We start from the raw sequence: 18,502 nt of genomic DNA on the forward strand, positions 1-18,502 counted from the left end.
ACCTGTATGGACTCAAATCTCTGTCACTTCTTTGTAAAACTCGGAACCTCTGTCACATTAGATGGAGAATAACTACACACACATATTTTCAAGTCTTGCCAAAAAACCTTCCATAAGATTTGGTCTCGACTTGATTGGTTCATTTTTAACACGATTATAATTAATCTAGCCACTTTGCCGTCTTGCTAGAACGAGATTCTGTGTGTAAATTTTACTCAGTGGCTTTTCTTGTACACGTTTGCCATGTTTCCTTGTTGCAACCCGCATAAATGCATAAAAGGTTAATTTTGACAATCATGTATTCTTGCAGCTACTTTATTTTAAAAATTTAAAACCTTTATATAAACTTCGCTTCCAGCTTTGTGCTGCTCCGTCAGTAAAAATGTTGGTGGACATCAATAAATAATCAGGCGAAAAGGATGAAATTCAACCTTTGAAGATCATATCAGTTTGTTTTTAAATCTCTTAAATGAGTTACTTGGAGAAAATGGAGCCTCAATGGCTGTAAATATGCACAAAAGATTTATAGGTGCAGAAATATTGCAAAGAGAGAAGAGAGAAAAACAAAAACAATCCATAACTGTTCCTTAATGGCACTTAGTCAATCGGGTTGTTAATGAATTGGCGCCTCATTGAGGGGTTGAAGCACCTGACCGAGACCAAAGACAATCAGGAGCTCGACAGAATCTAAAATTATAAGACAGTAAAGTCCTCACATTGATTTGCTTTAGACCTCGACTAACCTTGCCGTTCTTCAAAAGGTTTCAAGGAAGCATCAACAGACCCTCTGATTATGGCAGGTCAAGTCAAAGAAATTTGTAATTAAACTTCACCACAGAGACGTCACAGATGTGAGGCTGAGACCACGAAGCCAAATACTAAGAAAGCTTCTACATTAAAACAGAAATTCATAAAGAGGACTATAATAACACATAAGACACCACAGGTTTGGGCACTGCAAGTATTGTTTTGTTAAACTGCTTCTGACCTTCTAACCTGATAATTACATCAAAATGGGAAAATTAAAGGAATCAGAAATAAATTGCTGTCTTACACAAATCCAGCAAAGATCTGACATTCCTGATTGACCTCTACATCTTCACTGTGAAAGAGGAAATAATTACAATAATTGTCTCATATTCATGCAACTGACCACTGATCTGGTAAAAATAAAGAGAGAACCAGAGAACCGTATCTATCTGTTCATCCATGCTTCTATCTATCCATGCATCAGTCCCATTTTAAAACCATCCATCCATTTATCTATGTATCCATTCTTTTATTCCAGTATCACCAACTAATTTAATAATCGATTAATTGTTAACTGAAGTACAGACTAAAAAAAGGCCAGTTGCTAAAAGAACAACACAGAGCAGCAATAAAGCTAAAATTGTACAAAAATATGAACATTTAGGACAAAAAACAAAAAACTATTTAAATATGTTCCACCCACAACTCCTCAAGTGGCAGTTTTAGCTTCACCTGGTTCAGATTCTGTAAAAGAAAATCTCAGATTAAGCACCTTTGCTTTCTAATTGTTAATCAGTTCATGCAAAAATTAATCGATTACTATGCAAATGATCATTTGTTTACAATCGGAATGCTATTTTGGCATTTTAGGCAAAACACATGTTTATTTCCTTATTTTAAAAATAAACTGAATCACTTATTTATTTGTATTTTTCAATATATTTCTAATATTGTCAAAAAAAAGGAGATTTAAGCGGTACAATGAGAAATCTGCAGAATGTGATTAAATCTGATTAATCGATTAACCATCTGAATAATCGATAACCAAAATAATGGATAGTTGTAGCTCTGCATCCCTTCCATCCATCTGTCGCTTTTTTTAATCCATCCATCCATCGGGTTGTGGAGTTGACATGGAACCAACACATCCATTTTCTTAGCAGCATTCTGGGTCAGCCTAAGGTTTTTGTCACAGCAGAATGTGATTAGGAGCGCCTTTACTCTGGTTAAAACTGAGCCTAAAACTGATGTTGTCTATACACTGCTTTTAAAAGACACAAAATTGGAAAAGCATGGCTGTGATGGTCAATAACTGCAAAGTGTTACTTTCTGAAGGACTGCAGCGTGTTTGGTTGGTTACATGTGTCCTCTGGTGCAGTTTAATCTCCAATCTAAAGGTGCAAATTCTGCAAACTGGTTCACAGTCTTATTAGCGTTTTGGATATTCTCACAGGCGTCACACGGTACCCCATCACAGCAGAAGAAAGCAAAAATATCCTCAATTTCAGCAACAACAATGGCAGAGAAAATCCTGCACTGGTGGCACTGACAGAGTCATTTGGAGTCACACTAATGATGTGATAGTAGGCTGTCAGAGCCGCAGAGGGCAATTGCTCATATATAAATCACAGCATTGAATGGAGACCATAATTCCCTGCACTTAAACTGATCTGTCTCTTCACAAAATGTATCTATAGCGGTTACAATGATGTTTTCTTTTTTATGAAACGCAGCAGGCTCTTCAAGTTATTTCCCATGAAGCTCCTCAAATATGTGTTTTTCATAAGAATGAGTCATATTATCATAAAAAAAAACAACCTTATGAACAGACATCATAATTCATCGTCCTACATCTAATCTTTTCTTTGCCATTTAGGTAAAAAGCCTTGCAAAAGTATTTGACCCCGTGTCCTCTGGAAACTCTTCTCCATTTGGTTTTAGAAATCACGTAATTATCAATTCAGAGTTTAATTGTGTGTAATTTAGTCACATTATGAATACATCTGTTCTGTGAGGGACTCAGAGGTTTTACAGATGAACAAACAGCACAATAAAGGCCAATGAACATTGCGAAAAAGACAATCTCTCAAGCTGTGACAGACCAAGCAAGGGGAACGTTATTCAGAGAAGCAGACAAGATTCACCATGGTAACCTTGTAGGAGCTGCAGCGATCCGAAGCTCTGGTGGGGCAATCTGCCATCTTTTAGTCCTGCACTCCACAAATCTGACCTTTAAACAAGATTGAAAACAAGAAAGCTACTATTGCAAGAAAGCCACAAAAAAGTTCCTGTTTGTGGTTTGCTAGAAGCCATTTAGAGGGGGACAGCAAGCATTTTTTTTTTTTTTTTTATCAGAAGGAACAGGGAAAGTGGACAGAGTTGTTGGGAAGACGGATGGAGCTAAAGACAGGTAATCCTGGTAGAAAACCTGTTAGAGGCTACTAAAGAGTTGAGACTGGTGTGAAGGTTTGCCTTCCAGCGGGACAATGACCCTAAACATACAGACACAATCTGATGAAACTCAAGAAGCACTAGCAACAATCTCGTCTCTACACCTGCACAGCTTGTACAGACATAAGCTAAAATTTTGCAGTGGTAAATGCAGCAAGAGGACATTTTACAAAAGATTGACTGTGTGGCAGACTACAAACGCTACCACACATTTTGGAGTTTTACATGTAAACATGTTCAAAGCTTTGTAAAGTCTTTCTTACACCTCATAACTGCACAGCTCTTGGTTGGCCCATCTTATAAAGTCACAATTGAATCCACTAAAAAACAGCAACCTGTTGTAAATGTCTGTGATTTCTAAATCTTTTCATGACTACAAAGGCAGAAATGTTGGTCTACAAATGTACTAGAACTTGTTGAAACATACAACTTTAACTCGAAGGAGGAGCCATTGGTACATTGACTCAAACGTTAAAAACAAATGCACATCATCATTCACATATCTGTATTTGTAAAAATGATAAATATGGAATCCTTTTTCATTTCACTCCACAGTTACGTAGTAAAATCCAGATAAATACATTGATGTTTGTAGCTGCAACATAATTAAATATGATACGTTTGATGGGCATGGTATGTCTCTAATGAAGCAAGAGACATCTTTCATATTCCTAACAAACAGAGCACATACAGAAAAGATGCGGTACACATGAGCATAATTCGTTCTAATCATAATTATTAGTTTCACGATCAGCCATGATAAATAGTTACAGCTACAGTAAACCTGTACTAGTGAATGAAAGCCAAACAGTTATCAATTCATGAACTTATCCAAGTAAAGATTTGAAGAAATGATAAAAAGTTGATTAGTTTTTTTTTTTAATTGTACGTTAATAAGTCAGACCAATTATCATGGCCACAGAAGCAGAGAACATGGCACGCCACCTCCCTGTCTGAGGGGCTTTCTTCTGTCTACTTATAAAGCAATTAATTAGTCAGAACTTCTTTAATTCTTTAATTAGAAAGTCCTTCTTTAATTTGACACATTACCATGCGACCAGCCACTTACTCAAATGACTGTTTAATTATAGCGAACTCGCATAAACACGTGGACACATACATCTTCTCGCTGCGCCACTCCCTGGGTGACGAGTCGAGTGTTTTGTGTGGGAGAACCGAAGGCGTGCAGGAGCTTGTGATTGGCAGGCAGTGTTGTCACGGTAACAGACATCCAGACACAAATACCCGCGTACACACACACACACACATAATCTCAAAGGAGCAGTTTTCCTGCAGCAGCTGCACGACCCCTAAACAGGCCAGACAACTGGAGCCTCAGGACATGGCAAGGTAATAGGAAACAGTAAAGACTAAAAAAATAAGCCACTTTTTGTCCATCCTGCCACCCAATAATAGGATTATGCCACAATTCCCATTTAAGGTATTCAATGTTGGTAGAAAAGAAGGAACAAAATAGCAAGGTATGAAAGCTAGCTGAGGTAAAAAAAACTCTCCTGAGCGAAGAGAAAAGTCCTCCAGTTGAGCTTTTAGACACTTGGGTTGAAATTCGACAAGGCTTAGGACAAAATGATGAGGATTTAAGAGCATGCTGTAATCCTGCTGCTGTAGAGGAATACTTTAGAGGGAGTAGTCGGTACCTGGAGGGAGGCTGGCTCTCTTTCTCTTTTTGCCGTTTTCAGCAGTGTTATCCAAGGGAGCGCACTCAGTCCCAAGTGGACCACTAGAACCGTTGAACTGAAGAGGATCGTTGTTGGTTGCTGGATCGAAGGGCAGAGCGTTGAGTCCTGAAAGACAGACGAGAAGAAAAAGAGAATTTATTAATTACTTATTGCAACAGGCTTAGTCCAATCTTCTGGTTCTAGTCTACTCTGCATTTCCAGAATCAGAAGAACATGAAGAAACAGCATACAGTTTTTTTAGAACTACTAATCTGGAAAAAAGCTCCTGAAGCACCAAGTTCTTTTAAATCACAGCTAAAAACCCATTTATTTAGAGCTGCTTTTGGTTAATAATATATATATATTTTTTTTTTTTTTTTGCTGAAATACGCTATATAAATAAATGTAAATTGATTTGAGTCTGTATTGAAACTAGTGTTCCTAAAAACTGCAATGGAAACACTTATTTTGCATCACACCAGTCAAATGATCAAAAACCAGATGTTGCTACAGGCAGAAAAGATGAATACGACGACAGGAAATGATCGGATGATGATGGCGTGGGGTGTTTTCTAATGACTTATTGCATGAACAAATTTATTACTGTGTGATTTTACTTGCATTTCTTATTAGATAGAAAAAACGCAACTGCGAATTTGTGTTTTTTTTTTCTTTGCAGAATATCGACATGGTTTTGCAAATTTCTAATGAAAAAAACAAACAGCTATTGTCAGCACAAAACATCTCAAGGATGCTTCCTGTATGAAACATAGAAATCAGACTCAAAAGGATAAAAACTGAACAAAAGAAAGCATGAAATCGCAAAAAGAATAAAATAACCAGCAACTACAAAATGGGCGTAAAGTTATTCTTTGAGGAGGTCCTAAATCTTGGTCCTCATGGTCCATTATCTGGGATGTTTTAGATGTTTCTTCGCTCCAGCACACCCGATTCTAATAACTGTTCTTCTCCCTCTGCATGCAATGAAGTTCTACAGCAGACCGTTAATGGCCCGTTCATGTAAATGAGGTGTGCGGCCACAGGGAAACAACTAAAACATGACGAACTGAAGGATTTCAGGACCAGCCTTGGGAGTCACTGACATAAAAGGCTTCTTAGAAAAATGTAAGTTCCAGCATAGCAGTAATTTATCTTTTATAAGCAGAAATCCATTAAAAAGGTCATGACTCAGGTCAGGAAGGAGCAGACCTTACTGACTCTCTTAAACATTTTTGGATAAAGTTGGCAGTGTGGGTATTTAAAAACACTTAAAAGTGTTTACATAAAAAAGCGATGATATTTGGATAACCTATTGAATACAGAAATTTCACTTCCATAGAACCAACATTTCTGGTTCGTTCAACTGTAAACTGTGCAGATGTTAAAAGACGTTTTATAAAGCATGAAGTATAAACTAATATTTATCACACTGTCCAAAATACAAACATATGACGAGCATACAAGAAAAAAAAAAGTCAACTTTCCTGAGTCTCTTTTTCTAGTTAAATTGGGTTTTCTGTCTCTCTTTTTCCTGTCAGAGCAGAGCAGAATCCTAGAAAGATTCAGTTTACATTCATGAAAAATTTATTACATTTCTTTGTGCTCAAATTTATTTTCCCTCTGTGGCACAACTGAGCAGGAGATCCAGTCTCCTGCAGCTTCAGCAGAGCACTAAAAATAGACATATTAATGTGGTTTACATGTAGCAACAGCCCAAATGAGACGGTGTCATCCGTCTTTACGTTTTATGACTTCAATCAGACAGAAGCAAGACTGACTAACAAATAAATTACAGAAGGCAAAAAAAACAAAACAAGAAATGAAGCTGCAAACTATTAAGACTCTATTTCAAATGTCATCAAACTTTCAAGTTGATGTCAACAAATATATTCTCTTGTGTGTTCATATTTATTTAATCTTTCATAAGGCTTTACAGAGACTTGCAGAATTATTTATATTCCTTGAACTTTCCAAATTTTGTGATATTAGAACCAAACATTTCAAGGTATTTAATGGCAGTCATTCCAACACAGACAGTTGCTTTGATCCAAGCTCTGGTTGTATGTTTAAGGTTGTTGTCCTGCTGAAAGATGAATCTCCGCCCCAGTCTCAAGACTTCACTAGCTTCTTAAAAGTCTCCTTTCAGGATTATCTTGTATTTGGCTCCACTTGTTATTGTAATTAACGAGGAGAGACGGCAATAAAAATAGCAGCAATAGCAGCCATCTGCCTGCTTTCTTCACTGTGACACAGCGTCTCCAGAGGTGAGGCACTGAACTGCACTGCTTCGCTTCAGACTCCTTACATAGGTTTCAACAGGCAATGCGTAAATTCATTATATTATAAAAAATAAGCAATTTTGACCTTAAGAATGTTGAAATCATACAAAGCAAAAAACAAATTTGCACACCGGTGAAGCAAACAAAATGATTTTCTGTAATTACTGTGCGGTTGAATTTTTTAAATTATATTATGACTAATAATCTGATGGTCATGTTATGTCATGTCTTTTTTCCAGGTGCTTATTAACTTTAACCAAAGGAACATGTCGGGGCTACACACCCAAGGTAAGATATTGTTTTCTGCAGCTGCTCAGGAGTCAGACTGTCTCCCCAGTGTTTTGGGATTCCCTGTCTTTGAATGAAACCGATGTATGGACTCTGTCTGAAAGAACCCACTGTGAGCCTCACAGCTTTAATCTGACCTGTTCATGAGTTTTTGATCTTGTGGTTCCTATGTCATGTGCATGGTATAAAATAAACCTGACTGGGCGATTCCACCTAACAGTGCTGACAATTAATTTCTTCCACAATAATTGGTCGCACCTATTTTACTTGTCATGACTGACCTGCATTTTTTTTAAGTTTCATAAGTTTTGAGTTTTCTTGCCTTCTTCTTTTGGTGAGCAATCTACTAGCGTTGTATTTAACTGCATTGTATTTATGGACATCAGAGTAAAGGGGGCTGAACAAGAAGAGGCTTGCCACAATTGTCTAATTTTTGTACGTATAAATGTTTGAAAACCTTCCCACGTTGCACTTATAATAAATTACATGAAAGTTTGTGGTTGCAACATAGAAACATGTAAAATGAATCAGTGGGTATGAATACTTTGGTTACCATTTTGCCTCACAGTCGCCTTATGGGAGAAGCTGAAGATTTGCTTGCATATAGTGACAAGAACATGAGGCATAATGGATTCAAACACTCTGAATGTGTGGGTGGTGGATCTGTGGGTTCTACATTTGCTGCAGACTCAGTTTAAATGGATCTCCTGTCTGGGCTCTCACACATCTCTCCAGTCGATCTCTACCGAAAATCCATCTGTCACACTTATTTACAGATGACCGTCAATCCTCTAGAGTGAAACAAATCCATTACTCAGGCAATGTTAACTCTGTCACCAATAAACAGATACGGCTTACATTAAGGGAGACAGCTCTCAGTCACTAAAGGCAGGAAGAAGTTCCCAGGAAAAGAGGCGAAGAGAAGCAGTGGAAAGATTGAGACAACGCTGAACAGCTGTGAGGGAAATACCACTCAGCTTCAGGGGATAATGTCCCATTACAGGTCATGAAGGACAAAATGTTCACTTCTGCCCCCACTTGTAGGCATATCCAAAAATGTTCATGGATTTTTCTCCCTTTGGAATATGACTTTATGAATGTGGCACCGAGGTTGTAAAAACAATCAAGACAGACATTTCCTGCAATTTAAAACTAAATCCACTTGATTTTATGCGACCAGAAAATCTTGAGTGAAATCCAAGACCTCATCTGGCTCTTAAGTAACCACAGTAATTCAGTGTAAAGATTGGACACAGAGGAAATGAAACATTTTAATCACCAGCCCGACGCTCAGATCTGCGAGTTTCAGCTGAACCGAGCGTCCATTCCTGCCCCGTACGTGTCTTTGGAACAGAACGCTTTCAGCAAAGGGGTGTAAACCTGCATATTAACAATGTCTTTGCAGGGTCATTGCCCCCGTCTCTGCTGCTACTCATGTATCTGCTGGCTGATGAATGGCCTGTTTAAATTTCAACATCTGGCCAGGAGGGAGGAGCGATGTCAGCGAGTATCACTCCCCGGGGGAGGAAGAACATAAATACCAGGAGGCTGGGTGGAGACAGGAGGAGCCCGAACAGAGTGGCTGCAGAATAAATTAAGGCAATGAAACTGCTAAATGGAGACACAAACTTTATGCGGTGAAAATGCAATCACAGAAACGTGGCAAATTATTGTGACCCACACATATCAAGGACGCATTAATAACATGCAGTACTAATGATGGAGAGCCAGGCGAGCACAGGCACATTAAAATACACGGTAAAAGTCAGTGGGTCATTAACTCGGCATATGACCACCTTGGAGTTCAATCAGAGTCTGTACTGTGTATTCCCCTGCAGGATGAGGGACAATGTGATGTTCCAATTTAATGCATTTCATTGTTAAGGTACACTGAAGGCGCACCAAGTTGCATTTTGTTCCCTTCAGGTGTATCTACACACAGAACCGCAATCAGATATTTGTAACTCCATGTCCATTAGCCTAGAAACAGGCTGAAATAGGAATGGATTTTATTTTGCAACGTCAGCATGTGACATATCTCCCAGCAGGAACGGTGGAAGAACAAAAAAAAAAAAAAAATCCTTTTTGATGCATTTTGGGGCTGAAATGGACGGTTCTAACTCTGTCAACAACTTATCTTAATATCCTTTTATGACCTAATTTTGAGTGAGGCAAAAGATTGGAACATGTAAATGAGTCATTTGGATAAATTATGGTTAATTTTTAAGGGCATAGGAAGATAAAAAATCCCTTACAAAGCAGTGTACAGCGAATACAGTGCCTCGTCTCAATGAGAGTACGTCATAAGACATCCAAAATAATATAAAATGAATTCTATCCCACATGCCAGTCCCACTATTTTTAAAAGGTATAATCATGTTTGCTCCAACACTCAATTTCATAATGGGATCCATTAAATAATGTTGATATAATTAGTCTTTAATAATGCATCAAGGGTTTATGGCAGGTTCAGGATTTGAACTTATGATCTTTCAGTCAGAGAGCACAGCACTGAGCTGCACTAATTTTCCTAGCAGCACATTTGTATAATTCTCCTGTAATGCCTCATCTAATTCCTATCAGCTAATAACTCAACAGTAAAGGATGAATAATGCATTGCATAAGGAAATGTGCATCAGCTCAATGCGGAGAGGAAGGGCATCAGTGGGGGAATACCCGAAGCAGCAGACTATTAACCTAATGTAGAACTCAGAAACTTACTGACCATGCAGACTGCTGTGTTTATATAACCAGAGCAAGACAAGGGGCCAGATGGTGGCATACGGCATTAACATAACATGTTTTCAACCGCAGAAATATATTAGCTTCCCTGACTTTTCCACTTCGTTAGTAAACCCTTTCTGTCTATCAAACTGCCTTTCTGCTTCACTGACTTATATCCTCAAACAGGCAAAGTGGTTGAGAAAACACACCTGTCACGCAGAAAGGTGAGGACTGCCTTTCCATACTAAGCAGGAACAATTGAACAACGTGGAACGATTGGGTTTGGGACCATAATGAGACCAAAGTTTTTAAAATTCTGTGACCTGAAAACAATCGAAGATTGTGGAAGTTTAACGGTTAAATTTATCTTCCTTCCTTCACTGTCAATTTCAAGAGGCTGCATTCACAGCCGACTGACAACATCTTAAAACGATACTTGGATAGTATTCACAGTTTTCAACAGGTATGAAAATCCCCTCTCAATTTTTTTCACCGTTACAGTTTGTAAAGTGAAGAGAGATATGCACAAGAGGATAGTTATGATACCGTTACAAATACTGCTTTCAAAGTGTAAAACTGTGAACTCTCAGCTTGTTGCCTCTGACAGAATTGGTGTTAAAGAAACTATAACGCTTATTATTAACGGTATGCATTAACAGAAGTCAAATAAAACGATTCCCAGCGCCACTCCTTTAACAAACACGACGCAACTTCCTCACTTGCTTTCTTTTTTTTTCCCCCCCACATATGTCTTCACTTTCTTTAGATTTGAGTATGTTTGGTAATGTGTGGTCCCCTGCTATTCGTGGGTCAAAATTCACAGCTTCATCTCTTTGCTGATTTTTCTCTTTGTTGAATGTGACTCCAAATGAATTCCACATAATTTGTTGACTCTTTCACAGACCATACATAAGCCATTTTAAAGAAAATGCAGTTTGGAAAGCTGAAATGCTTTCCAAACACCATGCTGTTGGATGGTGTTTGCAAAGCAGCCAATCCAGGCGGGCCATTTAGTATTTTTAGCATCCAGTATTTTTTCCTCTTGAATAGCTAAGGTTAGGATATATGTTCTCTAGGGAACAATGACAAACTTTTGCCTTAGCAATACTAGTCGCACTAATGTGCTAATCACTGAAATGACAGACAAATATTCTCCCAAGAAAGCTGAAACAATTATTGTGCAGAATTATTATGCAACTAAATGAAACAAACATTTTCACATCTCACTTGTATTTTAATCTCCAAGTGAGAATTATAAAACACCTCAAAACTTTCCAATACATTTCTGACATGGATACCATTGCACATCTGCTTGAATCCATTAAGTATTCAAGTTTATCCAGCCTGGAGTGAAAGTATGCCTAATAATTGTGCACACATTTCACAGCATGAAAAAGACTGAAGCGGTAACGGCTTACTACTGATTTGCACTGAAGTATTGATTTACAGCAGTTATTTCATTATAATCATACCTTCCTCTAAAAGCAAGCTCAATTTCCAATTCACATCCCCATTTTCTAAAATGTCCTTATATTTAATTTGTGATGAAGTAAAAACCTGAAATGGTAGCAATGTCTGATTTTGTACTCAAAATTCAGTTAGCATCAAAGCTCGACACTTTTTGTTACAGTCACAGACTAAATTCCTGTTTGTTGGCAGCTGCCAAGTCAACAAACAGCTTCCAAAATTAGCCTTCAATAACCTGAAAGGTTACAGACATCATAAAGACACAAGACCACCATTAGAGCTTGCTAAAAAAAGTTTTGGTACACATCATTCCTCACAATAAATTGAGTTGTCACACCAGTTATAGCCCGCGGTGTCCTTTAGAACGTCAGAGCGCACTTTCGCCCAGGAATGTTGGCGTGTGATCACACCTTCCTAAAAAGGTAGGTGACGGTGAAGTCATGAGTGCCCTTAGCAGATGCATAAACAAGGTGTCTTACTGATGCGGCTTAGCAATGGATGGCAAAGCATGCCGAGCAGCAGTGGTATTCTCAAGAGACTATTAGCGAAGCTTTTCACCTCCAGTTATAGCAAAGACAAAGAGCTGTTAGAAGCATAGGCTCTCCAAACAACTGAGAGTAGATGGGATCAGTTTCTGAGAAGCTCCATCATCTGCCACAATAGGCTCATCTCAATAAAAGTAATGACTGGGATCATCCTGAGTATTTTTCTAATGCCTTTCCACAGAAGAGGGCAACACATTAATAGTTTATTGTCTTTGGCTGCCAGTGATTCACATTACATAATTACAGAGGAAACAACCAGCGTTTTAAATTCTGGTCATATCCCCATTCAGTCATAAACTGTGCACAAGTTTGTAAGCTTTCGATGGAATTACAAGATAGTTATTCAGTAATGAAAGATGATAGCTTTAGGTCCCTTTCTCCTCTTCAGAAATGACAGGTGTCATCTAAGTAAACACTTTTAATCAAAAACTAGAAATATAACTTTACTAGAACTGATCCTGCTCCTTTCCAAGGGCACAATGACACAGTCCTCACCCAGAGGTGGAACACGATGAGCATGTTAAGTTTGAGCCTTTCCCAGGAGATTAGTGAAATAGAGAAAGACTTGAGAACTTCGCTTAGTTCAATTTAATAATGAAAAGGAATGGAACAAGAAAGGAAGTCAGTATACCCAAAGGAAAAGCACACAGGCACAAGGGAAACATGTAAACTCCAAAGAGATTTTCCTGCTGCAAGGCAGGGCTCTACTTGTAGACTGTGTCTTGCATAAAGCATTCAGTCATTTTGCCATGTTGAAGCATTACTGTATTTTACTGGGGTGTTTCCATTTGCAAAACAAACAAAAAAACAGAAGAAAAACATGTGCATTTGCATTCAGCCCTTGGACTGAATGCAATAAAAATAGTGAAGAGACTGCAAATCTAAAATATTTGCACCTACAGCTGAAAATACTTTAGATGTTTTTTTTAATACATCACAATACAGTGATCCACATGGAAATGCACAGCACACTGAAAGTACATTGTGGCTAACTGAATGTGGAAAAAAGTCCATGGCGTGGATACTTCTGCAAAGCACTGTACACTCCTTTGAGGTCATAGGTTAAAATGGAAAATCATTCCATTAATCCATGTGCAACAAGTCAATATTTTACCATTTTCAACGTAATGTCTGTAAAGTGAAACAGAAATGTGAAGAATTACAAGGCGGCAAAGATGAAAACACTGAAGCTATGAATATTAATCACTAAAGCAACTGCGAAGTGGAAAAAAAGAACATTCCAAGGATTTAATCCGTTCAGACACAAGGGAATCTCTAAACTTGGGAGGTTTATGCCCATACAGTATGGTACATTACATCTAAGTAGGTTAAAGACGGTCAGATTTGCTAAATATTTGTTTCATAAGTATAAATAGTGAAATACTTTATCTGAACTGTGCTGCATTAAAAACAACAGACAAAATTAATTTAATAAATAAACTGTCCACGTCTTAATGAGCCTAAGCCATGTGTGTCATCAACTCATCAGCTGTAAGGACATCTAGAATATTCAAAGGTTTGTATTTTTAGGTGTCAATGAAAACAATGACAGTTAGTGTCATGATAATTGAGGAGGAAGAATTAGCTTCTTACAGTTGGGAGTTTGGTAAAGGTTAATCTATTCCCTGATGTGCTGGCATTTTGAAATGATGAATGCATCAGAGTATATCGCTGTACATTTATGAATTCACGTGGCTCTGCATGTCCCATTAAGTCAGCCAATGCAGAGACATGTAGCGATGGTAGACGATGGAAAAATCATTCCATGCAACAGATGAGACAAAGATGGGAATACATTTCTCTTGTTTGTTGATACATGTGATCCACAAGCGAGTCGTGCTTGTGGATCACAAGTTACCTCGCATAAGAAAGGCATGACTATTCATGACATTATTGACAGTGAAAATATTCCTCTTCAGGCCCCCTCCATCATTCCTTCAAGCCTCTGGGAATTCACTGAAGGTTAATTTATTTAAATCTCCCATCCACTCATCTCTATTCCATTAAATTGACTAAGAATCTTTGGTTTGCAGTCTAATCCTCTTCCTGCTGTCAAAGGGCCCTGCCCTTTTTGCCATACAGTGAGAGAACAACTGTGTGTCTGTAAGGCAGCCCAGCAGTTGATAAGGTCATGTTCACTTACACATGCATGTGGGGAGTCCTTGGAGAGAAGTACATAACATTGAACCAATAATTCTACAAACCACTCATGGCAGGCAGTAAAGGAACTACGGTTTCCCCTATAAGACATACAGTTTCTACTATCCTCAAGGACACAGACAAGTCTAAGCTCTGACCATCTGTTCTCTCCTTTGAATGACAGGACACTATAATGCAAGTAGGGTTTTGTCAGATCAAGCCATCAACAGTTGAGCTGTAGTACTAGGGATATATTGGCTATGTGAGTAAGTCCTGCATCATTATTACAGACATAGCATTTGTGATGATTGGCACCAGTGTTCCCATGCTAATGACTTTGGAAAGGTTCATCGTTCCCTTAAATAGTCGCTGAAGCTATTTGCAGTCTGTCAGAAAAACATCCAGCCTATGTTGATGTGGTTTTGTGCTCCAGAGACCTGGCTAATGAGACATTCACTGGCTCCAACGAACTTCAACAACGGCACACTGAGAGCTGTTGGGAGTGTGTGTCACAGTGCCGACAGAAACAGCTGCGAATGGCCGCCTTTAAAGAGCTCTTGACTCTGGGGTGTGGTCCGATCATTGGTAGAATCTGGCACATCTGATTTTAAATTATAGTTGTATTTTGTATTCATTTTGGAGCATTTCACAAGCTCCAAAATGAACAAGTCCTTCTTGAGGCCTGCTCCACTTCCAAGCACACTCCTTTCAGTTCCCAGTGCGATAGTTGTACATCCCGTTTCTTCAACCAAATGAGCAAATGCTTATAAACACTTTCCGTCTAACCTATCCAGATAACTCCCACCGACACTAAAACATCTGATTTGAAGAAACAAAGTCACTTGACAGTGAAATCACTTCCCTACCAGCCAATTAAAATGGGAGGAAACAACATTTATCTACACCCTTGATAGATCTGGAGACAAAAACCTTAAGCAAACGAAGTACATTCACATTACTTTGAAATGCCTTGCTGCTGAAATGTGCTATACAAATAAAATTTGATTGACTGATTGATTACTTTGTGTTTTTGTGTTTGTTATGATGTAAAGCACTTTGAAATGCCTTGCTGCTGAAATGTGCTATACAAATAAAATTTGATTGATTGGTTGATTGATGGATTCTCTTTAAGAGATTTAAATCCAAGTTATACCAATGTTTTGAAAACAGCAATCAAAACATTTCAATAAACCTTTAAGGATAAAGGTAATCTTAATGAGATGCAGTTTTATCTAAATGTATTCAGCATTGAGTAATGCCTGCTCCCTCAGATTGCTACTCATTGTTGATCAGTAGACTGAAAAAAGAAAAAAAGGTCCAAGCTAAACTAGCACCAAAATGTAGTTCAAGCCATCAGTTGCACCATCAACCTCAACCATCCAGCATCCTGTATTATGGCTTATCTACCTTGTAACCAGATCGTTTTTGTTTCTTATACTCTGTTACCCTATAAATGTATTCCATGATTCTTTGGTATATTTACTGACAGTAACTAAGCAGTGAGAATCCCATACCCACTAAAGCCTTTTTGTCAATATACTTGTCATTTATACAGAGTAATGGGCAAAATAACCTCAAAATCTTTGCTGTCTTTGCTTAATTATGCCTTTCTAATCTCTCAAGTACTTGGCAGCCATGCCACCCACTTCTTAGTTTTTATTTCCTGACCGCTCTGAAGTCTCAGTTGCTCTGTAATTTGTTTCAGACCATCAATGCTTTACTCTTGTAAAGTAATGGACTGAAGCAAAGGACTTAGGAGATTGATGATGAATAGCTAACATTATGAAATCAAGCTTTTGATACCTCTTAAGATGCGGCTGCTTGAATGACTCCTTTATAAAAAAATCTGTACATTATACAAACATAACCACATTGTTGCAAGGGTCACTCACAATGAGGCACTTTCAGTGTTTTTATGGAAAACTTAATTGAAAAAAAATATTTCCAGATAAAAACATGTTTTTATATTAATGTACTTTAGTTTTCAAATGTGTATTTTGTTCCTAGCTATATTTAGGTAATTCTCAATTACTTTCTTTGTTATGTGTAATACATGATATAGAAAACCAATTGTCACATCTCACTTTAGAAAAGAAAAGTCAACAGAAACAAAGTAAAATTGGGCACTATTTTACTTTATAGTATAGTCCATGGAACCAGGAGATAAGCATCATTGGATCACATCAATCTACCAAACATGTAAGACTCCGCTTGTGTCAAAGCTTTACCGATTCCTTCAATCTCAAACATAGTTGAGATTGGATTTGAAAAGCACACCCACACCTTGTCAGTGCACTTCAGAACATCCCAGAGGCTGTACTTAGTTTCAAGGAGAGCAGATAAGAGACCTTATTCCCTTGTGTGTCAATTAATACTTGTAAAAAGTGCTGCTTCATTGTTTGTGTTTGTCTTATAAATCCGGCTTCACCTCTCTTCCCCTCAATGAAAAGGGAAATGAGCGTGACTGCATCTGTATCCAAATGTAACCGACACCCCTGAGTGACAACTCAATTGAGATCTCGCTCGCTCTCGATACAGCGGCCCACTTTCAAAAGACATCTCTTCGCCTTTGATGCTATTTCAGGCTGAAGCTCCCATGCAGGTCTGGAGTGAACAATAACCAGATGGCTACTTGTCATTCTCCAGAAGTCAGAGCTTTAAATCCTGGTGCAGCATGCTCAAGACCTCAGAGTGAATCCCAATCATCATCTAACAGAAGGGCGACAATAACTTTTTAACATAACTGATTGATGAGCAAGTAACCTAAGTAGCTACATTTAGAGCACTCAGAAAGTCGAGAGTTTTTATTCACTTATTTTTATATACTTGCAGTTGTTTGCACTGTGGCCTTGTGGCAAGAAGGACCTTGGTAAAAATCCCAGTCAGAGCTGGGGTACACCAGCTTTTTCCCACTGGCTAAAAGCACCTGGTGTGTCTTTATACACTGTTGTCTGTCCTTTGTTAAGTAGATAACCTGTCTACGAAGTACACCACTTCCTTCCCCATGACAGACACCAGCCCTCCCGACAATCCTGCAAACATTATGCCGGTACAGAACATGGATGTCTTTATTGGTGGGTTTAAAAAGTGTGCATTTCTCACTAAAAATAGGTTCAAAGAATGAAAAAGCTCTTCTGACTTGATGGTGCATATTCATTCGTGTCTGAAGTCATTCCTTGTTTGATTTTTTTCCATCATTATTATAATGCCTTCTGGTAAAAACACTTTTGAAGTTCAAGTGACGCATGTTGTCATTAATTTCTCTATGCCACCAGGCTTCCTGTCCTGTCTAAATAGCAGTTTTTACAACTCTTGACTTCAAAATGACAATTAATGCAATCATGCTTTTTTCTCAAGACTTGAAGCCAAGTTAGCACTCTCATTTTATTTTTATCTAGGTCATTAAAACTACATTTTTGTGTGTATTTATTCCACATTTAGAATATGTTGCTGCAAGTATCTAAATGATTCCCCAACAAAAGCCTCTTATTTTGACTCCTGGTGCTACAGCACAGAGGTAATGTCAAAATTTTCAAAGAACAACAGAAAAACTTTAAATAAAATGTGTTATATAATAGATGCCCTCTTATGGAGGAGAAGTTGTTTGGCATACTGCTGAGGAGGCTTAAAACTAAACAGGATGATAGAATATGGCATGTTTTAAGAAACAAGCAGTGGCTAATATTCTTCCATCCTGGTAATAAAGCATTAAATCTGTTGTAAAAACATCCTGATACTCTGTGTTGAACCTGAGCTAAAGCTTGAAGCACCAACAGAAGCAGATTAGACTCCAAGTCAAACTGGCCAAACAAAAGACAATTACTTTACCGAGACCTTCTGTTGTAGTTTTGCTTTAAACAATGTACCTGTGAGGGAGAGCAGATGGATATTAACCTTTATGGCTAAATAATGATGACGTACGTCTGTTAATTAATGTGCATTTTCTCTTTTTAAATAATATGCAGGCTCAAGAAGAGACACAACCAAGGAGTCCCACAAGTTTGAGTGTTTTCACACTTTAGATGTTTAGTGGTGTGGTCCTTTGTGTAAATGAGACCACAGCAATTACTCCAGTCTGCAACTAAGATCTTTTGGTTCTTTTAATGATACCACTTTTACTATGGGAATGGAGTTTCAAAACTACAATTGGTGAGCTAAGTACCTCAAGCAGCCAACTGCA

General features: G+C 38.1%; 1 protein-coding gene across 2 annotated transcripts in view; it reads right to left on the reverse strand.

Moving 5' to 3' along the window:
* Window positions 1-18,502, reverse strand: part of enox2 (ecto-NOX disulfide-thiol exchanger 2) — a 194,778-nt gene that overhangs the window by 99,035 nt on the left and 77,241 nt on the right. For both annotated transcript variants that reach the window (XM_007571927.2, XM_007571932.2), the window contains one exon: window positions 4,860-5,006. In XM_007571927.2, coding sequence (XP_007571989.1) covers window positions 4,860-5,006 — 147 coding nt within the window. The remainder of the gene's footprint in view (window positions 1-4,859; window positions 5,007-18,502) is intronic.

The sequence above is a fragment of the Poecilia formosa genome, unplaced genomic scaffold, assembly GCF_000485575.1.
Source record: "Poecilia formosa unplaced genomic scaffold, Poecilia_formosa-5.1.2 Scaffold290, whole genome shotgun sequence".
Taxonomy (NCBI): Eukaryota; Metazoa; Chordata; class Actinopteri; order Cyprinodontiformes; family Poeciliidae; genus Poecilia; species Poecilia formosa.